Source organism: Panthera tigris, chromosome A3, assembly GCF_018350195.1.
Source record: "Panthera tigris isolate Pti1 chromosome A3, P.tigris_Pti1_mat1.1, whole genome shotgun sequence".
Classification (NCBI taxonomy): domain Eukaryota; kingdom Metazoa; phylum Chordata; class Mammalia; order Carnivora; family Felidae; genus Panthera; species Panthera tigris.
This window is the reverse complement of record NC_056662.1, coordinates 44332072-44356306: the sequence shown is the minus strand read 5'-3', so window position 1 is coordinate 44356306 and position 24235 is coordinate 44332072. Positions and strand designations below refer to the sequence as shown.

General features: G+C 44.4%; 1 protein-coding gene across 3 annotated transcripts in view; it reads right to left on the bottom strand.

The window, feature by feature from the left end:
- SLC24A3 (solute carrier family 24 member 3) overlaps positions 1-24235 on the bottom strand; it is a 502919-nt gene that overhangs the window by 52031 nt on the left and 426653 nt on the right. For all 3 annotated transcript variants that reach the window (XM_042980972.1, XM_042980970.1, XM_042980971.1), the window contains exons 9-13: positions 16785-16838; positions 10838-10971; positions 8774-8934; positions 7730-7997; positions 617-783 (exon numbers count right to left, since the gene is read on the bottom strand). In XM_042980972.1, coding sequence (XP_042836906.1) covers positions 617-783; positions 7730-7997; positions 8774-8934; positions 10838-10971; positions 16785-16838 — 784 coding nt within the window. The remainder of the gene's footprint in view (positions 1-616; positions 784-7729; positions 7998-8773; positions 8935-10837; positions 10972-16784; positions 16839-24235) is intronic.

The window sequence follows — 24235 nt, the reverse complement described above, 5'->3', positions numbered from 1 at the left end:
ATTTACTGGTTGACAGTAAACTGAGACTCAGTTAGGGGAAGTGACTGTGACAGAGGGAATTATTACTCTCTGATTCTTCATGCCTTTCCTTCACACCCTTTGCCTTGTGGCTCTGCTGTTCTTCCGGCTAGAGTAGGCAGAGTATATTTTCCCTACTCCCATTGATGTTGGGCACAAGTCACCAGCCAAGGCCCTAGGAGGCAACTCATGTTTCCACCAGTCCTCTAGCATTTCAATGATCCATCATGAGAAGAACATTCCCCGGGTAGCCACAGGGTCCAAGGAAAATGAGCAAACCTATGGAGTAGACATGAAACCCACCCACAGCCTGAACCAAACATAATCATGCTGTAGCTGGAAGGAGAACTGCTCCGTCGGTCAGTGCCTGCTAAGATGACTCAAACCACAGTCAACCTGTAGATATGCGAGCAGGAGGATAAATTCTTGTGATTCTAAACCACTGAGTTTAGGGATGGTTTGTTAGGCAGTTTCCTGAGGTAATGGCTGACTGATACAGTTACTGGGCTGAAACCCCACTCCCTATTCCCCTCTGATTGGAGCACATTTTTCCCTCTAAAGAGATCTAGCAATGCTGTGGGGTCCTGAGTCTACTCACCATCCACACCATCATGTAGGAGAAGGCTGCAATCCATAACGTGGAGGAAGCAAATGTCACCATGAACCACTTTTCCCAGCGTGGCTTGTTGCAGTTGGGTACCGTGAAGTATAAGACAAAACTCAGTGGCCAGGTGAATGCCCACTTCACTGTTTCCAGTTTTCCAGCTGGGAAAATTAAAAAGGCAGAAAGCACATTAGTTAGCTTCCTCTCTCTGTTTTACCAGCCCTCCATGCTGCTTGCCCCTGACATTTACAGCCTAATTGATGGCCTGGGAAATAAGCCTTATCACATTGTTCTTTACATAAAAGACACAAATGGCTTTCCACCAGCCATGAAACCTGGCGTTCAAAACCCAGTAGGAAAAAAAAAGGTATCCACTGCTCACCTGCTAGTTAGGCACCCAAATGACAGATATGTCACTTCTGAGCACACAGGGCTGGGAGGATGGTTTGGCAAATGGGGCCAGGTGGGAAAGGATGAGGATGATTCTCAGACACAAAGGGAGAGGAGTGTGTGGGGGTGGGGGCGAAGGTGGGGGAGGGGAGCTAGGCAGACCACCAGTCTGCCTGGGGTCTCTTCTCCCCATGATTAGATAACACAACCTTACAAGATTATAAAGTGTCAGTGGTCACAGCGCCATCTAGTGGAATTGCTCAATATTGTCTGTCAACTCACTGAAATCTTGAAAGATGGTTTGAAAGCTCTCAAAGTTGTCAAAATACTGCTTGGGGGTATCTCAAGCTGATACGAATTTGCAAATTAGTCATTGATTTCTGGCTCTCTAAATACCTGCTTTCAGGGATGAGGTGATGGATTGGCCAGTGATGACCTGATCCTATCATCTCTGTGTTGTCTGAGCTCTGTGTTTCAGGCATACCCATAAATGATAATTTTGGTGACTCTATTTCCATAAGTTCCTTGTCGTCTCAGATTTGACAACCATATCAGGTCTCATTTGGCCTTTATTACAATCCTGCTTAAGGGCTAATACCTCTGGTAAGAAATGCATATACTCCCTGCTCCAATGGAGATAAAAGAACATTTCCACCTTCCAGAAAGTTCCCTGAGTCTCTTTCCAGTCAATCCTCCACCCTCTGCCACCATAGATTAGTTTTTCCTGTTGTCCACCTTCAAATAAAGAAAATCACATGATGCATGATTTTAGTCAACATCTTTTTTGAGATTCATTAGTGTGTCAGGAATTCATTCCGCTTAGATCGCTGTATAGTCTTATTATACACAACTTATTATCCATCCTCCTGTGGATGGGACTTTGGGGTTGTTGCCAGTTTTGAAGTATTACAACTAACGTGGCCATGAGCATTCCTGTATACTTTTTTTGGTGGGCATGTTTTTACCTCTCTTTGGTTGAAGACCCAGGAGTAGAACTGCTGAGTCACAGGGTGGGTGTTTTTTCTAACTTTGTTAAGAAACTGTTGAGAAGTCTTCCAAAAATGATCGTCCCATTTTATACTCCCACCAGAGTTAAGGAGGTATTTTTAAAAATGACACTTTGAACAGTGATTAATAAACTGCTAAATGAAATTTATTTCGTAATTTTATAGCGGTATCCAGCACTTTCCCAGTTCGCTGCTACGAGATGGGAACAAATGCCACAGACACCAGGGACTGTTTGGCTGGATTTCAAAGCAAGAAAGCTGTCGGGGGACTTTTGTGAGCATTTTTACAAATGCTGTAGAATCCAGAACATAGTCAGACCCTTGGATCCCAAAGGTATCCTGGAGTCCTGCGTGCTGCTAAATCCTGTGATGTAGGGATGTCAGTTACGCATCTTGGGCTCTGGGGACTCCCTCACTGGCCTTCCAGTCTTCCTGAGGCCCCTGCACAGACAGACTTGGTCCAATTTAAATACACACACCCCATCAAAGTTATAAAGAAATACACCAATGGGAAGGGGAATGACTGCCATCTGGCTCTTTGTCATCCTTCAGAAATTCTTCAGAAAATTAAACAAACAAAATAAGAAATCGGAACTTATGACTGCAGGAGCTTAGAAAATGATATTAAGTAAAGCTGGAAGCAGTACATGTTAGCACCAATGAATTTTGAGTTTTCTTCTCTCAGCTGCTTTAGAAAGTTCTGACTTGACTCTGGTTAGGGCCTTATATCTAGAAAAGAGTCTTCTGTTTCATGATATAGATGCTTTCTGCGAGTTATGGCTCCACTGCAACAACAAACATACAGCAGAAATTCAATCAGTATGGGGAACCTGGGTGGCTCAGTCGGTTAAGCATCCGACTTCTGCTCAGGTCATGATCTTGTGGTTTGTGAGTTCGAGCCCTGCGTCGGGCTCTGTGCTGACAGCTCAGAGCCTGGAGCCTGCTTCGGATTCTGTGTCTCCCTCTCTCTCTGCCCCATCCACCGCTCACGTTCTCTCTCTGTCTCTCAAAAATGAATAAACATTAAAAAAATTTTTAAAAATTCAATCAGTATAATCTGGAATGTAATGTAACAAATACAGCTCCTTCAGCAAACCAAGTGATACAGAAATGTGCTTTTTAAGTGATTTTGAGGAACTGCAGGAATAAGGAACATTCCTTATTGTTATTGTTATTGTTCCTTATTGTTCCAAATAAGGAACATTCCTATATTTTGGTGTGTTCTTTTTCCTGTGGAAGTGTGTTTACCTACATTCACATGTAAACATTTCTATTTCTGTTAGTCAATGGTAAGGCTTTCTTCATGCAAGGATAAGAATATATGTTCAACTTATACTCTGCATAGGTGTATATGATTTACATATATGCCATATGAATTTAACCTCTATGTATATTATATGCACATATAAACACAGTGATGCATGTGCATATTTTAGCTAGCTTAAGTTTCCATTTCTAAATAAATAGGTAAAAATGGTTTCCTTTCCTCTCTGAGTCAACAGTATTTCTGGATATTTCCCCATCGTTTCTTCCATTGCTATGTGATCCAAAGAGAGTGCCCTGGGGACAGGTTTATTCCTTCATTTAACGAATATTCATTGAATGCTCCTCTGCCAGTGTGCACCAGGTGCCGCTTAAGGTTTTAAGGATACAGCCGTGAATGAAGAAAACAAAACTCTCTGTGCATGAACCCGATGTACCAGTGATCATGTGATTTCTCAGAAGTCAGCCAGCAACTGAGAGATGAAGCCAGGGGACATGAAGCGGGGACTCTGAGCATTACAGTATCCCTTTGAGTGTGACTTGCCTCTAAAAAGCAAAGGACCTGTTCTTAAGTTATACTCCTTATTGGGTTTTTAAAGAAGCTTAATTCTATTGAGAAGAAAAAGTCATTGCTCATTATCATAGGCCTAGATTAAATATATCAATTTGTTCTAACTATACAGGCAATAAAAATAGTTTAGAATGGAAAATCTAGAAAAATTTAAACAATAATTCCACCTAGGATAAACATACTCATATTTTGGCATACTTCTATTGAGTCTTTTTCTGTGGAAGTATGTTTGCCTATGTAAACATTTCTATTTCTGACAGTCAATAGTAAGAATTTCTTCATGCAACAGATATGAATATATGTGCAATTTACATGTATATATATGCACATACATATATACTGTGCATAGGTGTATATAAAAACATACATACGATATGAGCTTAGCCTATACACATATTATACGCACATATAAAAACAGGTATGTTAATATCTGTGCATATATCATGTAAGCATAAAACAGTATAGAAATTTATATAGTATATGAATAAACATGTTAGACATATACATTATATCAACATGTGCACACTGCACATATATGCACATGCTTATATTCATGCATGCCCATGTATGTGCACATATATGCATACACAAGGTATGTGTGCACATGTACATACATCATAGATATGCCTGTATTTACATACTTCTACATAATTTCTTATTATTTTTTTTTAAATGTTTACTTATTATTGAGAGACAGAGAGACACAAAATGTGAGCAGGGGAGGAGCAGAGAGAGGGGGAGACACAGAACCTAAAGCAAGCTCCAGGCTCTGAGCTGTCAGCACAGAGCCCGACACGGGGCTCGAACCCACAAACTGTGAGATCATGACCTGAGCCGAAGTCGGTTGTCTAACCAACTGAGCCACCCAGGTGTCCCTCTACATAATTTCTTAAATACTAATTATACTCATTATAATCAAATTCTGGAGAGAAGAAAGCCCTACAGCTGTGACAGGAACAAAGACAGCCCACGCCCCTGCAAGATTACCGTGAAAAGGAGAAATGTCCTCATTGTGTGGCCAGACCTTTTTCAGGCCAAAGGAACTTAGTGCAGAGGAACTGGATGTTCCTAGACTGAGTCCTCCCAGCTCCTCGAGTGGCCTCTGTTGGCCACTGCTTGAAGGGGTCTCCCTGCCCAAGGAAGGGCCTGCTGGACACTCAGATCAAAGTTCGTGAGTCCGGGAATGGGGTTTGGCCTCAGTTGGTGGAAGAGGACAGAGGATCATAATTGGACGAACCCACTCTCTGTTTCAAAGGTAGAACCTGGCTCTGAGTGAGGCTCCCCTAAGGCTCAGGGGGGCTGTAAAGATCAGCCATGTGAGGGTGCTACTCCCTCACTGGCTCAGGTGTGGCCCACAGACAAGCGGCACCAGTGTCACCTGGGGGCTTGTTATAAATGCAGAATCTTGGGCCTCCCACCAGACCTTCGGAATCAGAGCCATTTTATCAAGGATGCCCAAGGTGAAGACCTTGGATTCCATTTCATGTCTTGGTAGCTCGGGCGGGGGGAGGGGTGGGGCCGGTGGGGGGGCGGTGGGTAGGAAGGCCCAGGAATGAAGCAGAGATCCTGAGGAGTGGCAGGACCATGCAGAGCATCCTTTCTCCTCTCATGCCTGTGCTTCCAAAGGATGTGGAGGCTCTGAAGTGGGCTTCCCGAGCCCTTATCTACAGCCACATCTCTTAATGTACGAGGAGACAAGATGGATGATGTAGCCGGAAGCCCCAGGCCTCCTCATCTGCAACTAACCTGAGACGAGAAGGGAAGGTGAGCAACAGTTACAAGGTACCTTGAAACCTCAATGGTTGGCCTGGCATTTATCCCATTCAGGTTAGAAACACAAACAAGTGATCCGAAGGGGGCCCCTTTGTCCTACTAAGTAACGAGGCTCAGTTGTGGAAGCCAGACGTCTGGTGTCACACACGTATCTTTAATGTGAGGTAGAGGGGTGTACTTGGGGCTTCTGGGAGGCCGACATGGCCCCTTACAGACAATTAATCAGTGAAAGACTTTAGCAAAACAGTTATTTTTAGAGCTTGGTTGTGGGCTGCCAGTGGTGAACTCTGAAAGCAAAGGCCAGGCTAGACAGAATTTGAGATGTAGGCCCCCGAGAGTCTATGCCCTGACTCTCAGAACCTGTGAAGGGGGGCTGAGCTACCAGTTCCATGACTATGCTATGCTATGTAGCAGAGCTGACCTCCTGATGGGGAGGTTATACAGTTGGGCCTGATCTAGGCCCCTCAAAATCTGAAGGGGAGGGCCAAGATACTAGAAGCGTGAGAAGCACCCAAAGCACCATTGCTAATTTGAAGAACACAGGCCTTCAAGGGCAGTGGGCAACCCCCAGCTGACAGCCAGCAAGGAAAGAGGACAGCCTTACAACCACAAGGAACCAGATTTTGCCAACAGTCTGCATGTGTCTGGGAACGATTGTCCCCAGGGCTTCTGGTAAGGACTAAGTCCCGTCTGCACCTCTAATATGGCCTTCGGAGCCTCTGAAACCCAGCCACACTGTTTTAAGCCACTAAATTTGTGGTGATTTGTTATGCAGCAATAGAAAATGGACATAAAAGTTCATAAGGGAGAAATAGAGGGGACTGGTCACTTCATCCTTAAAATGCTTTTGTCCTGGCTGATAGGGAAGAAGGTTGCCAAGAAATATAGCCAAAGGTGGCAAAATGGGTAATGAGCCAGTATACTTTTTTTCAGTCAAGATAACCTTCTAACAAGTAGTGATTTAACTCTGGCTGGGCAGTTGGGGACTTTGGGATATAGGATCTGAGTGAACAGTGTCTAGTTAATTTTGGTAAACATTTGATGAGGCTGAGATCTGAGGAGCCCTGAGGGGGCACAGGAGGGCAGCTCTGGTCCAAGTTCAACTTGATGTCCCCTCACATCTGAAAATAACACAGAACTCTGAGACTCCACACCCACATGCTACCATTAAATGGCCTTTCAAAGGGGTCAAGCAATCCTTCCAGAATTCAGTCCTCCCGGAAATTCAAACATCCTGGAGAAGTTGCACACATTAATTAAGCCTCACAGATTTGACCAGGGCACTCTTTCCTAAAGCAGCCAGAAGTTTCTGGAAGGTCTGGCAAATAGGTAGAATTCTTTGGGCTTGGTCCACTCATTCCAATAATGGGTGGGGTAGGAGGACAAGGTCTCTGGAATAGCCAAGTCATTGTTGGGTAGCAGTCAGGAGAGGACAACTGCCTTGGTGGCTGGGGTCCTGAAAACTATACATGCCTTGCTCGTCCCCTTCAAGGTACCAGGGAGATTCCCGCTACCAGTGTGACTGTATGAGATTCAGCTGGGGATGGGATGCTTTTGCTAGGTCTGTATCTTGGTGGTATTTTAGGTCATGGGAAAGGAGAAACCTGTAGGGGGGTGGGTGAGGGGTAGGAAGTGAGCAGAAGAACAAAAGCCAACTGGGAAGGCTGCACATGCTCCCCTAGACTGGCCTTGGCAGAACAGCTCCCCCAGCCAAATGTAACGGGATGGGTGAAGGTGGGTGGGGTGCTTCTTCCCTTGAGCACCAAGCTGTCTCCCTAACATGGGTTGTGAGAATTTCCTCCTTAGCACCAAAAGGTCCCACAGAGCAGCTAAGAGAAGATCTTTCTCCATGAAGTGTCGACAAATTTTACATTTTGTCAAAGAACCCACATTTCAGCTAATGATCATGTGTCACCATCTTGTTCATCTCTGAACCCTCTAAAACAGAGTCTTGCCCATGGTAGAATTTAATATAAATATTTCTATATTCATGTATAGAGATAGTTCTTTGAATTGGATGGCAAAAAGATCATCAAAGTCAAGGACATGTACTCAGTGCCCCAAAATAGCCCCCGATCCCAGCCCACACATAGGTCCTCTTACAGGGGAGGTCGAATGGTGTGTATGGTCCTTCATCATCATCTTCATCCTCCTCTTCCTCTTCATCATTCTCGTTGTTGTCATTGTCCTCATTCTCATTCTCTGTCTCGTTACCAGCCTCAGCAACATCATCCCTCCGAGTCCCATTCACACCTCTGTCTGGGCCACTGCTGGGCCCTGTCCCATTCTCCACGGTGTGCTTAACTGGGATTTTGATGGCCACCTCAGATTCTCCATTGGCGTAGGCCCTACTGTTTATGAGTCTTTGCCTCTGGAAAGAGAAAGTCACATTCTTACCACAGTCATAGGGACTGTAGATCCTTACAACTAGGACACCAGCTATTAGGACCTTTTTCAGGCTGTGACAGGGAGATGCTTCCAGAAGACTCTTCAGTGAAGTCTTCAGGGATTCTTCAAAGTAATAAGCAACTCAGACAACCTCCTTCTGGGAGGAAGGATTCATATGTTATGACCCACAGGAGTTTGCAAATCCCTTTAGAGAAAATATCCTATTTCTCCAATGTGCCCTTCATTTCTGTCAGCGTTCTCAATTCCCTGGGCACTGCACTATTATCTTTCTTCTTTGGACTGTAGGAATCACTTGGTCCATATATGAGAAAGCCACAAAAATGTGTGTATCGATATGGCTGCCACTCCAGAGAAAGGGTTACACAGGAGAATTCAGGTCAGAGACTACATTACTTTAAAGTAAGGCCACCTTGATTTAGCAACTGCTTCTGTGCAAGTTCACATCAAAGGGTTCTACCCATATGAAAGATGAAAAGAAAAAGGTAGGTAGAGGGGATAAGAAAGTTTTTCTATATGACTGGGAGCCTGATCATATCTTTCAACACGTGGACACGTGGAGAGAAGAGCAAGAAATAGGATGTACAGCTGGCTCCATCAGCAAAGATGTTGGGAAATATCTGAGGAATATTATTGTGTTCAATGTTGAGTTTGGTATTTCTGTTTTCAGACCAACGAATGTCCTCCCCTTCCCAAAGTCTCCCACCCTGCTCAGAGGCTAACGCAGTGTTTCCCAGATACCTCATTGATCAACATGCGACTGGCCATGGAGAGTCGGGTCTTGGGGGGGAAGTGGCTGGTGATCATGATTCGAAGTCCAGCCTCAGAGAAAGAAAGCTGGTGAGGGTAGGCTGACAGCAGCTCATCTACCATGATCACTGACGCTTTGCGGTGGAAATTGGCTAGGGAAATTAAAAACACAAAGTAAAGAAAACATTGAGGCTAGGAGCAGGAAGGAGATATTAATTTAGACTTCTTTCCCTTCCTTTTCTCCCCTTTCCTCCCCTCCTCCTCCCTCCCTCCTATCTACTCATTTATCCATCCATCCATCCATCCTCTCATCCACCCCTCTATCCTTCCTTCATCTACCCTATCGTCCATTTATCCATCCATCCATCTACCCACCTGCCCATCCTCCCATCTACCTTTCCTCCCTCCCTCCCTCCCTCCCTCCCTTCCTTCTTTTTTTCCTTCCTTGCATCCATCCAACCATCCAACCACCTGGCCATCTATCCAAGGAAGGCTGTAGTGGGCAAAATTTGGAGAAGAGTCAAACTCTTCTTTCCATAAGGCTCATTGATATAGCTTATTTGAAATGTCTTGAAACAATTTAAGCATCATTCACTGGCACAGTAAGAATGAGTGATAACCTAAGAGAATTCTTCTGTGTCTTTAAAGGATTTTTTTCCCTGGGCACAGGAAAGATCCCAATAATATTTAGTAACCCTTTCTGCCTTTCAAATGTCAACAATGTTCAATGTTCTGAGCTGTTAAAAGCTGCAGAACTGACTTTAATGTCCAGTGGAGGGCTTAGTGGAGAAACACGAACACTGCTGTAGCCCAGTCTACGAGCAGGGTTGACAAACAGGTGTAGGTGGCTGAGCTGGCCACATTACAGAGGCCCAAGGTCCAGTGGGACCAAAATTGGTACACAAGATTTGCTGACAGGCCTGATAAAAAAAGTTTCACCAAGGCCCAAGTTCCCTCTCCATGAATGTGCAATTCAAGCACACAGCTCACAGGTACCTGGACGTACACTCTCCTGGTCCTCACTCCTGTTTTCCAAGCCACTAAACCATCAAATGATCTCTGGAAACACTGACTAATAGGAGGTAGGTCTTTTTGGTTCCCTAAGAGTATTCCTTTTATGGTTAAAAACTCTCCGGAAGAGATTAAATTCTGATGTGGGATGGCACTGAATACTCTAAAGTCTTTGGTTAAACATAAGTAGAGAAGTGTGTCACATAATCGATTTTCAAATTCAAATAATTACCCACAGATTTCAAACTCAGACATATATTTGAAAATAACATAGATTTTCTAATTTCTTTTTTGTTTTTCCTACAAAGCAACCATATGGGACCAAGCAGAAATAAACCCACACATTTTTGGAGGAAGTTAAAAGAAATTAAGTGAAAAACAAAACACATTCTAAGGCAAATGTAAATTACAATTTTCTATGTTCCTCTAAGAAAGAATATTATTAGGGAGAACTATCTTAGTTCTTTTAGTATATCAACTGCTTAATGGAATGAGAATCTATTGACTACAAGAATTACTTTGTAAAAAAAAGGGGAGGGAGTAATTTACCATGTCATTTTTCAACTTGGAAACTGAGGTAATGTGGACTGAAAGTGAATTTGGATATAGTAATACACTAACAACAATTATCGCAAATGGAATATTTTACATATTTTATCTCCTCTACTCGTTAAAAGGTTATCCCCATTTGGGAGAAGAGAAAATCGAGGCCCACTTGCTTCATGGTTATACAGCCAAATTGTGACAGTCAATACCTCAAACCACCCTCTCTCCCCAGTCTTCTCTCCTATATGGTCCTGTCCTAATTCTCCCTCCCCCTTGTCACTCCCAGCAAATGTTTTGCTCAAAAACTTCAGGAAACTTTCCCAGGCAGCTCATCACCAGGTATGACTGTCCCAGGATGTAGCCAAAGGGAGGCAGGGGGGACCAGACCCTTCTCTCCTTTGGTCTGCTCTGGGACAGGCAGCATCCGGCCAACCCAGCCATGCCGCCCCAGGCAGCCTCCCAGTGCTCCTTCCTTGGACCCAGGCTCCACGCGGTTACCTTTCTTGAGTAGCACCACAGTTGCGTCACAATTGCTGCTGTCATCGATTTCTGCATTGTTGGCTAAGCCGTTGACCATGTTTCCAGTACCTTTCGTTCTCCTTTCGAAGCACTGATGGATGCAAGCGTTATATCTGAACAAAGTAATGAGCAGAAGGAGTCTGTCAGCTTTTGCTGCTGCCCCATTTCCCATCCCCCATCCAGTGTTGTGCATAGCTCCCAGTCCTGGTGTGTTATCATTGTTATTATTTTGTCCTCCCATTTTCCCTGCAGAAAATGCACCCTGTCCTATTTTCCAATTTAAGGATCTATGGTAAATGAAAATAAAACCAACATTACATAATAAATAGAGACCCACTGCTTTCTTTGCAGCCTCTTCAAGGTCAATGGAGGCACCCCAGGATTGAGGTCCCCTGCTTGCAGTCTGTGTGTGGAAGGGTCGCCATGAGGCTCAGTGGGATGGGCAAGGTCTACCTTCTTTTGGCCATGTCTCCAGGACCCACTGCTGTCAGGGACCTGCTCAGCGGGGGGAAGGAGGAAGGAGCAGGTGTCACATCCACGCTGCTACCCAGTGTGTCACAGGCTGGCTGGCACTCTAGGTCTCTGTCTGTGTTTGGTTTTCTAAAATCACAGGTTGGGATCCTGTGAATCTCTTGTTAATGCTGTATTAGGGCGCCTGGGTGGCTCAGTCGGTTAAGCATCCGATTTTGGCTCAGGTCATAATCTCATGGTTTGTGAGTTCGAGCCCCGTTTTAGGCTCTGTGCTGACAGCTCAGAGCCTGGAGCCCGCTTTGGATTCTGTGTCTCCCTCTCTCACTTCCCCTCCCCCACTCACTCTCTGTCCCCCCCTCTCAAAAATAAATAAACATAAAAAAACTTTAATGCTGTGCTATAATTCCAGGTCTGATGGGCTGCTGGCTTCATAGAAAAAATTCTGGGCTATGATCCTTAGAATGACTGAGTGAAAACATTGTGCAGTTCATCTTACATGTGTGTTAAAAAAGGAAGAAGCTTATTCAAATTCCTAGCACGTTTTTGGCAGGTAAATGTTCTGGTCCCTTTATCTTTAGTATTAAAAGACCTCACCCCCCTTACCAAAGAGGAATCCTAGAAAACTCTTGGGGAAAGGGAGGGGGCATTGTTCCCAGGGTGTTGTAGGCCACTGCTGCTTTTTGCACCGCTCGAAGACCTAAAGGCCTTGGTGGCTTATTGGCCATGGGACAACCCACTGAGGTGTCTCTCCAGCTTGATCTCTGGCCTCCCAGAGGAACTGCAGCCAGGCATGGCAACTCTAAATTGCCAGCTGGCAGGCCACTCAAGCTGTATTTCCTCACACAAGCTTCTCTTCCACACCCTTTTTGCTGCTGCAGACTGGAGGCTCTGTGGAGAACTCTTCACTGAACCTATACTTCAGTCAGAGCAGCACTGGGTGGCTGGGCCCACTGGGATATGACAGCTATCGTGGAATAGATGGAGGGACCCTCTGTGGCTGGACAGCCCCTTCCTGTACTCCCTGGGAGTTGCGGTTCACCCTCCATTATGTGAGAGAGAGAACATAAAACTAGTCAAAGGTAATGGTCGTTTCTGTGAAAAGGGAACCGGGCAGGCCAATCCTAGAGCACTCTTTATAAGAGGTGGAGAACAGAACCAGAACATCACTATTTTGCAAACCTAAAGAAATGATGGAGCCAGATCCTGAGCATCAGTGGCTGCCAAAACCACAGACAGGAGACATCAATGTGCCTGTTGATGGCAGAATTCACCACCACTTGGGACACAGTCTACCTTGAACTGGATTGATGGCTGGCATATAGGAAACACAGAGGTCAGAAGAACAGGATGCACTATAGCCCCGGATGTAACCAACAACTTCCAAACTGTGGGAGCCTGTGTAGCTAATAATCTAACTTTGTCGAAGAATAAATTGCAAGGAAAAAAAAAACAGATGGGGGATTTGTAGATTAAAAGTTGGAGCAACTCGGGGCACCTGGGTGGCTCAGTTGGTTAAGCACTTGATTTGGGCTCAGGTCATGATCTTGTGGTTTTTGAGTTTGAACCCCGCATCAGGCTCTGTGCTGACAGCTCAGAGCCTGGAGCCTGCTTCAGATTCTGTGTCTCCCCCTCTCTCTGCCCCTCCCATGCTTATGCTCTGTCTCTCTCTGTCTCTAATAAATGAACATTAAAAAAAATTAAAAAGAAAAAAAGGGGCACGTGGGTGGCTCAGTTGATTGGGCAGCCGACTTCACCTCAGGTCATGATCTCACGATCTGTGAATTCGAGCCTTGTGTCTGGCTCTGTGCTGACAGCTCGGAGCCTGGAGCCTGCTTCAGATTCTGTGTCTCCCTCTCTCTCCGCCCCTCCCCTGTGCATACTCTATTTCTCTCTTTCTCTTTCTCTCTCTCTCTCTCAAAAAAAAAATAAACATCAAAGAAAATTTTTTTAAGTTGAAACAACCAATTATAACAAGTGACATTTATTTGGATTCTGATTTTAAAAAGATTTATGAGATTAAAAGAAAATTGTAAGAAATAACATTCATGAGATCATTAAAAGTTTGAACACAGAATTGGTATTAAATACACTAAAGAAGTAGCACACACTTTCGGGTCTGATAATGACGCGGTGGTTGTATGAAAAGTGAGTCCTTTTAGAGATGTGTACTGAAATTTTTATAGATGAACTGGTATGCTGTCTGGGGCTTCAAATCATGTAGAGGGAAGGAAATGGATAGGGGTGTGGGCTGCTGGCCATCAGGGCTGGTGATGAGCATGGGGAGTTTGTTATACTATTCTGTTGGCTTTTGTAAATATTCAAATTCTTCTTAATGAAAAGGTCTTCCCACTTTCTAAACTCAAAAAGAATATCTTGTCCTACTGATAGAGCTATGGGGGAGAGGCAGTATTTCTGTCATCTTGACTCAGAATCCATAGATATACCAACTTGCAGTGCAACTGTATGTTACACATTTATTTGGATTTGGATAACAAGGTAATAACACTACATGTAGTATTGTTATGAGAGCTTTCTTGAAACCAGATATTGGTTAATAACTTAACTATGCTGTCACATTTCATCCTTACAAACAACCTTTGTGGTAGGAGGCATTATGAATCCTGTTTTGGAAGAGAAGAAACAGATTCAAGATGGCTGAATGACTTGGCCGAGGTCTTACTGCTGTGACCAGACAGAGCTGAACGTGACACCCTTGTTCTCAACCACCAAACTACACTGCCTCACCTGGGGGCCAAATCCCAAGAAGGAACCCAGATATACAGAAATCAGTCCTCACTAAGGCCAAGTATGTCTCATGCTCCCTTAAGATCTTTGTCTACTTGGCCAAACTAAAATTGCTTTTTGACCTTCACACAGAATGTTTAAAGTCATCCACCCAGGAGGCAGCTGACAACTCTAATATATGCTGTTTTTAACTGATGCTACTCAGTTTTATATTTTTAATTGAATGTTTTAAATTTTGTGCCTGCACCCTGAAGCTATTTTATTGTGGAGCGTGCAATTTTATAAATCAGATTTTATAAAACCCAATGATTAAAGCCTCTGATTGCGGATGGGGATGGCTAAAAAGCAGAGATTTCAATTTAGAACTTGGGACCAGAATTTATGCAGAAAATTCTGTGAGCACAGTAGCTGCCATTCCCCATTTTATTTGCATCCTGCTGGTTTGAGCAGCTGGAAGGTTGGTAAAGTTGAGGCATCAGCAGAAACACACCTCATTAGCTTTCACACTGGGCATAGTTTGGGGGCGAGGAGAGAAATTGTTCACAGTGTTATCTTAATGTACACAAGCCCTGCCAGCAACTCACGGGCTTTACGATGGTTCAGTAGAGGGGTGCAGTGGTCACACTATGCATGCTAGCACAATTCCTCAACCTTCCTTCCCTTTAGACCTGCTCTGCTGTGAGCCTTCCTTATTCTGTGAAGCCCCTAGTGAATGCACAATGGGACAAACTGTCATCTAAATTCAGATTCAAAACCCAAGATCAATGTTGGGCACAGAGTAGTAACTCAGTCAATTCTTCTGGAATAACTGACTGATTCACCTTTTCAAAGAGGAAGAAAAGGACGCTTGACTCTTTGGGAACTCGAACTTAGAGCCTCAAAAAGTTAAAAAAAAAAAAGGGAGTGAAATAATCAATTTAAAAAACACTGAAAGAAGATGTGTGCATTATTGAGGCCTCCTCATAGTGGCCCTGATTCCCTAATGGTTTTGCTATTTAAGAGAAAGAGGAGCAAGATGCTTTCAAAGACTTTTCTTCTGGGGTCTAGAAACTCTGGAAGGCCTGTGGGCCAACTCTGGTTTTGGGGGGAGCCCATTTAATCGGTATTTTTAAATGGAAGGTGATGAGTCGTAAAAGCACCTGATTCTTTGTCAGTTACCCCATGGTAACTCCATACCAGGATACACTAGAAATATGCTCTTCTAGTAATAAGACCCGGGTATCAGGACAGCTCCAGAGGTGAAGGCTGGACGCCATATTGAGTGGACTGACGGCAGATCGCTTACAGCTCACACTGAACATCAGCTAAGCCTGTTCCTACCTTTACTCTTAATGTGACATTTGCCAATGGCCAGACTGATTTCTCCAAACACATCTCTCAGACACTAGTGGCCAGAATTAATTTTTGTCAGACCTCAACAGCAAAGACAACTTGACATGTCAAATTCTAGACAGCTACCTGATGTGTCCAAACTGGAAATTTCTGAACGTGTTCTACTTTCATGCCCCCTGAGAAGTAGCCACATACGCTGGGGGAAGTATGGGTTAATTTAGAATGAAAGAAACCGTTCCCAGGGGGTCCAGCAGCTGCAGCATGAAGTGTCTCTGCATTATTTATAAGCTCCTCATCTCAATGGTACTTGGCAAAAAGATGAACCAGCAGGTTCACAGCTTTACCTTAGAGTAAGGGAAACACCAGCAATTTAATTCTTGATACAAAGAGTAAGCCACCCAAACTCCAGGGGAAAAAGAACATATGAAGTGGTGGTTTTAAAATACATCTGCAAATTCTTTGACGCTCCTCCTTTTAAAAGGTGAAGCAGATCCCTTGAGTGTGGGCTAGACTTACTTCTAATAAATAGAATATGGCAGAAGTGACAGTGTATGACTAGTGAGACCAGATTATAAAAGGCACTGGGGCCCTTCTAGCTCTCTCTGTTGACTCACCTGTTCCCTTGTTGTGGAGACACTCAACCAACCCCAAGGAGAGGCCTATGTGTTGAGAAACTGAGGATTCCAGCCAGTATCAGCTCGCCAACACTGCAAGTGCGCCATTTTGCATTCCCAGTTAAGTAGGTGATGGCCACCCCAGCCAACCTCTTAACTGCAATCTCAAGGAAAACCCTGATCTAGAACTCCCAAGTTAAGTGCTCCTGGACACCTAACTCAGAAGTTGTAATGAGATAACACATCCTTCTAGTTTTAAGCCACTACATTTTGGGGTCATTTATTACCCAGCAATAGATGACTAATACAATATGAATAATGGAAGTCTGTAGATTTTTGATCCGTGGTTTTACTCATCTCTGAATTAGCTCTGGTCCCATCTTCATCACCCTATATAGAAGCATAACATAGTGAGTTTTACCTCCTTTCTTGTATGAAAGAGAGTTTAAAGCATCCCAAAGAGCCAAAAGCTAGGTTGCCAGGTCTTAAAGAGGGTGCAAGGGTTTGTCAGATCTCTCAAGTTAAACACTACAAGCTTTGATTCCATCATCGCATGTGGGTTGGAAGAATCTTTGCTATTGTTACTAATCAAAACTGCAGTGATTCACAGCAGGTTGCTGAGGGGACCAATGAGTTTGTGACAGACTGCATTGAAAGCTGGCCAGCTAACTGCCCTCCCCTCCGTTTCCCTTTCCACATTATCCCATAATGCTAAATGTAGGAAACAGTTTTGGAAAAGAAAACCAAGAAGACATTTTACTTACTTCATGATGACAATGTAGACAAGATACATCAGCACAAGGACTAAAGACTCCCACCTGTGTAAAACCAAGAATGGCTTGTTAAAGGAAGTCACCACAGGCAGGCATGCAACACACCAGCCTGTCTCTGAAAATCTATGTGATGCCAATGGTAGTTAAACCAGTTAAGCCAATGGCAGGGCAAGGATGAAGTGAATGTGTGGACTGGCTACAAATATTTCCTGGTCTGTAGACATTTCTCCATTGCATACAGCTTTCAATGCACTTTCTTTTCCTTCTCTACCTAAAAGGAAAATGTTCCTTCCCTTGTCATTCACTCACCCAGAAGAGTTCTGTGAGAACAGCAAGTTTACCATAATATTGCTGAATACAGGCCTGTATTTATAAATCTGTGCACAGCTTAATCTATTCAGACATATTTACAAAGGGCAAACTAAAGGAATTGATAGGGGGTGACAGAGGGATTGCTGGATACAGAGGAGTAAGGCAAACAGAGATAGAGAGAGAGAGAGATGGGATGGGGGAGAGGGAGGGGAGAGAGAGAGAGGGAGACTGGGGGAGATATAGTGGGAGATGGAAGAGACAGGGGGAGGGAGAGAGAGAGAAGGGGGGAGAGAGAGAGAGGGAAAAGATGGAGGGGGAGGGGGGAAGAGAGGGAGAAGGAGGGATGGGGGCAGGAAAAGGGAAAGAGAAAAAACCTAGGCAGGGAAGATGTCAGCAGGAAGGATAAGAATGGACAAGTGGAAAATGGTCAAGAGAAAGAAAGAAAAAAATAATGAAACCTACTGGAATGTACCTTGAGTGTCTGATAATTTGAATACTCCTATTTTCTTCATTTTAGTAACTTTCCATTAAAAAACTAGGGAATTTGATTTCTAGGTTCCCCTTTAGCTGTAGAATTGAGGGAGGAATTCTGGTTTCAAGAAGAGGTTACTGGAGAATGGTCTATGAAGAAATTCTAGGTCATGCCTTTCTTTCCAGTTTTTCTTTTCAAGCTCCATGTCTAGAAATCGACCCTCAGGGGTGCCTTGCTGGCATAGGAGGTTAAGCATACAACTCTTGGTTTCAGCTCAGGTCATGATCTCACAGTTTCATGAGATTGAGCCCTGCACTGGGCTCTGTGCTGGCAACATGGAGTCTGCTTGGGATTCTCTCTCTTTCTCTTTCTCTCTCTCTGCCCCTCCCCCACTCGTGCTGTCTCTCTTATAATAAATAAACAAAAACAAAAAAAATTGACCCTCAGGAAATATGTGGTCAAGTGTAAAAAGGATGCACACACAAGGGTTTTTGTTGCCGTGGTGTTTATAAACACGCAATGCAGGTAAGAAGCAAGACAGTTACAAGATGGGAGTCTGGGTACACATGTTAGGACACGGTACATCCACAGGGTGGGCTCCCATGCTTTGGTTCAGAATGATAATGCAAACGTGTGTGTATGTGGTATAGAAACTGCTTTTGATGCTAGTAAGAGAAGAAATCAAGGGGTCTACACCTCTCCACCTTCTGCCACATTTCTGGGCTTCACTCTTAGTAAACCATCTCAAAGAATGCATACACTTCACTGCAGCACTGCACTTTCCCTTGGCAAATCCCTCTAATGTCCACATTCATCCATCTGTTGAAACACTTGTCCACAGCACCAGCGACCTCCATGTGCATGACTCCAGGGATGGTTCTCTGTCATCCTGTTCAATTTCCCTGCAGCATCTGAAGGCTGGGCACTTGCCCTCCTGCATACAGCACTCTCTTCTGACTTCCGAGAGGCCATGCTCCTGGTTTTCCTCCTGTCCCCTGAACTTCTCCTTCCCTCTGCCTCCTCCACTTCCCCAGGTGAACCTCTAAATAGGGGGCCCTCTTCTCTTTTTACCTACATGATCTCCCTAGGTGATGTCACCTGGTCCTCCTGACGTAAACACCAGCCCACACACCCACTCCACTCTTCTTCCTGGGGCTGTGCTCATACATCACTGTCGATGTATGTCCCATGTGGTGTCTCAATGCACGTTGGAACAGAATTCTTAATTCCTGCTTCCTGGCTTTGTGCTTCCCCAGGCTTTGCCATCTCAGCCAACTGTACCTCTCCCTGCCCAGTCAATCTCCAAGTCTGGAAATCAGTCTGGAGCCCTCCATTACCTTTGCCTCACATCCATCACAACCCTACCTCCCAAATATTTCCTGAATTGTTGGATTCCATCCACCCTGCTGCTACTTGCTAGTCCACCTTAACTTCAGCCTCTGAACTGGTTTCTGTGAGGCTCCTGGGTCATGTCATTCTTCTGTTTAAAGCTCTTCAACTTCTTCCCAACATAGTTAAGAAAAAAACAAAAGCTGCCTCCCCATTTCCGCCCCACAAAACCGGTTCTTTTGTTTTTTAAATTGTTTGTGCCCCATCACACTGTGTCTGTGTTCCATCACACTGGTCTCCCTTCATTTGCACACGCCAAGTTCTTTCCTTCTCTCCAGAGCCTTTGCATTTACTGTTCCTTATGCCAGGAATACTTTTCCCTTTATTCCTTGGCTGGCCCCTTTGATCCTGCAAATGCCAGCTGAAATGCCACCTCCTCCAACAAGTCTTCCTGTCTACCCCTCCTTTGTTTTCTATCACATGACCTTGTGGATGTTTGCTAAACAGGTGACGAGTCTGTGATTTCCATGTTGATTTATTTATTCATTACCTATTTATATGTAATGCCTGTTTCTGGCAGTCACTTCATACCACTCCTCACATCTGACCCCACCTCAGTTATCTGGTTTTTCATCTTCCAGAGACTTAGAGCCCACCCCCTGACAGCTGACTCCCCCAAGCACATACCCCTTCCCTCCCCGGCTGCTCACTATTCTCTTCTCAGCACACAGCAGTCCTCAGCTCATCTGTGCAGGGTGAGACTTCCTTTAAAACCCACTTTCAGTTGTAAAACACCTCCTGAACATGGTTCTTACCTCATTAAAACCAGTGTATTATGTGGCATAAAGTTAATTGGGAAGAATAAGATTTTATTCACAGCCTTCATTTTGAAGGAGGAGATACCTGAGATCAGAAGGGATGCCGTATAACAGCTTGGATGCATTTTAATAGACTCGGTGAAGGTCACCAGAAAACGGACCCATGTCAACAAAATATTTCAGCTAGGCTGAATGAAGTCCAATGCTTTGTAAACAGGTATATTTATACTCTAATTCCTTTAGACCTTTTTTTTTTCCTACTCAAAACAAGCCTTTCCATTGCAGTGTTCAAGTCAAGTTCTCTTCTGTTATGTATCAGGGATGCTTGTGAGATGGGGGTTCTCTGCCCCTGCTGACATTTCAGCTTGGGTTGGTCAGTGTCCAGACTCAGGGCTCACCCAATGCCTCTTCCATGTGAAATACACCAGGCTCTCTAAGGCCTCTATGCCATCCATCTGCTGTCCTCTCTGCTTTGGGGCCTGATGAAGAGTTCATTCCAGTTTAATGCATTCTAGTTTAATGCTTTTCAGAGTCCCAAGGCTCCCCACCTCCTGCCCTTGCCCCCTATCTCCAATGACCCTGTGATGACATGTCAACTGTCTCCCTTCTCTTTAGCCCAAGTTCTGTCTAGCCCAAGTTCTATCTAGCCCAAGTTCTGTCTAGCCCAAGAGAGCCTCCAGGTCAGGGCTGAGTTTGGTTTTGTGTTCAATGTCTGGTTCTGGAACAGAACCTGGCATTCAGGAGGCGTTTAGGAAACAGTTGTGGAATTGGACAGAGTCCACATGCAGACCTCTAAGGTCACAAGGCTCTTGTCCCCTGGCTTCCCCCTGGGGACACTTCTCCATCTGCCTCTCCTGACTGCAGCTTATCCACTGTCCTCTGAGGACCTGGTCTTGTGGCATGATCTTGGTTTGTTTCTTCCTTTCCCACAAACTTCCAATTTGAACCGCCTTCAACTGGCCCCTGGTTCTCCTGCCAAAGATCATTCTTTCCTGTATTGGGAGGGTTATTCCCTGTTACTCCTTGTTCTCACCCAGAGGGTGAGGCCCTGCTTTCCTATGGTCCAGAACAGTGAATGCTGGTCCCAAATGCTCCACATGTAGATATTCTCCAAGTCACGTCCCCTGGCTCTCCTTTCTCTCCCAAAGTTACAGCTTGAGGCTCAAAGAAGAAACAAGAATATCAACCTGAATCCTTTTGTTTTCTTATCAGGACTTCAGACTCACTGAAGACATATTCCAAATTCCTTCTGGCAATATTGTGGGCCTCACTGAGCTGTCATTATGGATTCAGGTTGATACAATGCATCTTAACTGGTGGATCTCTGATACTTTCTATTTTAACTGTAATCTTTAGGGGTAGTTCTCTAACTGAGAAGCACCAAACATATGAAGAGCACCCTGCCTCTGGCTTGCTAATAGAACTATAGAACCCTACGAATTGAGACAGCAAGTGGGGACTACTGGATCTGAAGGAGGGTGGTCCTACCTCCAGGATAAATAATGATTGGTCTAGGGGAGCCTGGGTGGCTCAGTTGATTAAGCGTCTGACTCTTGAGTTTGGTTCAGGTCATGATCTCATGGTTTGGTTCTTGTGAGATTGAGCCCCGCGTTGGGCTCTGTGCTGACAGCTTGGAGTCTCTCCCGCAGGCATGTGCATGCGTCTCTCTCTCTCTCAAAAATAAATAAATAAAATATTTTAAGAAGTAATAATGATTAGTCTAGAGTTGTAATTCTATCCTGCTTGGCCACTTGTTGGTCAAGGTAGACCCAGTTGGGACCGAAGAGATGTAAGGTGGAAAAGAGTCTTCCTTCTTCCTCCTTCTTACTGTCAGTCCGACCTGATGCCTGGAACTGCAATAGCCTTCTTGACCATTAGGAAAGGCTGAGAGAAATGCGGAGCCATCTCGTACCACCACCATCTGGGGCGCTTGTTATGCAAGAAAAATAAATCACTATTTCTTCAACACGCTTTAGCTGGCTTTCTGCTACTAAAAACCTTCTGCTTGCTACTTCTTGTCTGATTGTGACCTGCTGCAGACACTGACTCAGGAGCGGGAAAGCCGTGTACAACAGGGAAGCCTTGCCTTTGTGTATTTGTTTTGACAAGGCTCATAAAGAGTACTCTTGTTTCAGGGAGCCTGGGTGGCTCAGTCGGTTAAGCGTCCGACTTCAGCTCAGGTCATGATCTCATGGTTCATGGCTCTGACCCCCGCGTCAGGCTCTGTGCTGATAGCTCAGAGCCTGGAGCCTGCTTTGGATTTTATGTCTCCCTCTCTCTCTGCCCCTCCCCTGCTCATGCTCTGTCTCTCTCATCTCTCAAAAATGAATAAACGTTAAGAAAAATTAAAAAAAAAAGGGTACTCTTGTTTCAAAATAAACACAACTGAAATGAGTTTCCTTTTGAGGATTTGGGATGAATTGGTTACCTCCCCTGAAATCACTAGGACATGATGGAATGTTCTACAACAAGGAATGGAATTTATCATTTAGTAATGCTGAAATATTATTGTGGTCTAATTTGTACAGGTTGAAGCAGCCGGTGTTAACTGAGAAATCAGAAATCAGCTCCTAGACACACCCTTTCAGCAAAACCAATGCTTGTATTTGGCTGGGTATGAAAAATACCCAGTATTTCTGGTGGGCGGTGAAAAACACCTTAAAGTTCAATATACTTTATATTTAAACCAAGAGCTGAGATCCCTGGAAGTCTAGAAGCAGTTACGGGTCCATGGTGTAGACTTCAATTTCTCAGCCTCACTCGTATGAAAAATGTCCTCTGTCAGCCCATCCACATAATAGTAGTCATTATGTAACAGGTGGCAGTCTGGGAACGATGCTCTGATGCCATGAGCTTCCTTGTTCTTCCCTGCAACTACTCTTGTGCACGAGTTATGATTCTAACCCAGCTCCAGCTGGAACAAAGCATGCTGGGAAATTTGCACCTCATTCATCCATGGCCTTCCTATCTCTTTACTCATGTGGGAGCATTGGTGCTGAAGCTGGGGATCTGAGGACCTCAGAATCTGGCTCTTTGGAGCAGGCCCAGGGTTCTAACCTCCTAACATCTGTAGGAGATTTGACCTTTGAATGCAGAGGAAATGGTCTCTCCCTTTCTTGCTCCATACCACCTGAAATATCCTAAAAGACACTTTAAAAAAGTGCTTATTTATTTTTGAGGGGAGGGGCAGAGAGAGAGGGAGAGATAGAGAATCCCAAGCAGGCTTCGTGCTGTCCGTGCAGAGCCCAACATGGGGCTTGAACTCACAAATCACGAGATCATGACCTAAATGGAAATCAAGAGTTGAATGCTTAACTGACTGAGCCACCCAGGTACTGTATCCTAAAAGACATTCTGAGGGTAAGGACCGAAACTGGCTGGTCACAAAGCCTGCCTTTGCCAGCAAAACCAGGCAGGTGTAGAAAGAGAGCTCTACTTAAGAAAAACCAACAGTAAACCACCCATGGATATCCTTTCTTAAGGTTTCTGCACAGACAGAACACACACACACACACACACACACACACACACACAAAACAGCAGGAAAATTGCTGAGATCAACTGTGATCGTAACTTGTCTGTATAGAAGCATTGTTAGCTAAGAGCAGCAACATTGAGCAACTCTTAAGCACCTACTGTTTGCTAAGGCAAAGTGGTGGTCATGCTAAATGTGCCATCAGTTTGAGAATATTTTTGCAAGTTTTCTTGTTCTGCACTTAAGGACATGGGGGGAAGAGGTCACCACTCTACTTGGCCACTACATCCAGGTGGATCCCATGAGGCGGTTCTCCCTGGCTTCTGACCTCTGACCTGAGACATCTTAATCCCAGTTAGCCTGCTCATCACAGTTTCCCAAAGAAGACCTCCTTATTTTTTATGGGTTGATATAAAGATTACGTGTCTTAAAACAAGTTTCCCTAGCTGTCTTTTCCTCGCCCCTCCTGAACAGATGAGAGGGAGAGTTGGCAAAAGTATACTTAAGACCCTGGCCTGATGAATAACATTTACCATCAATGAGACAAGTTCCTCTGCAACGCCCAAATTCTGAATATCAGAGATAGCCTAAGACAAAGAAATGTCACTCGGACAAAGGGCCAGTTGAAGGCTCATTTTGCCGAAGGCTCATTCTTAGCTTTAAATAATATCATGAGGGGTGCCTGGGTGGCTCAGTCAGTTAAGCATCTGACTTTGGCTCAGGTCATGATCTCGTGATTCATGAGTTTGAGCCCCGCATCGGGCTCTGTGCTGACAGCTCAGAGCCTGGAGCCTGCTTTGGATTCTCTCTCTCTGTCTCTCTCTCTCTGTCTCAAATACTAATAAACTTAAAAAAATAGTATCATGGAAATTGTTTACCTACCTTCCTACAGTGCCACACTTATCTATCCCTAAAATGCTATTTCACATTCCTCTATATCTACAGATCAAATGTTTGAAAAACATAACAGGAATGCACAACATATCCAATTTCTATTTCTATTCCAAACATATTTGACTTGTTTAGAACCCACCTG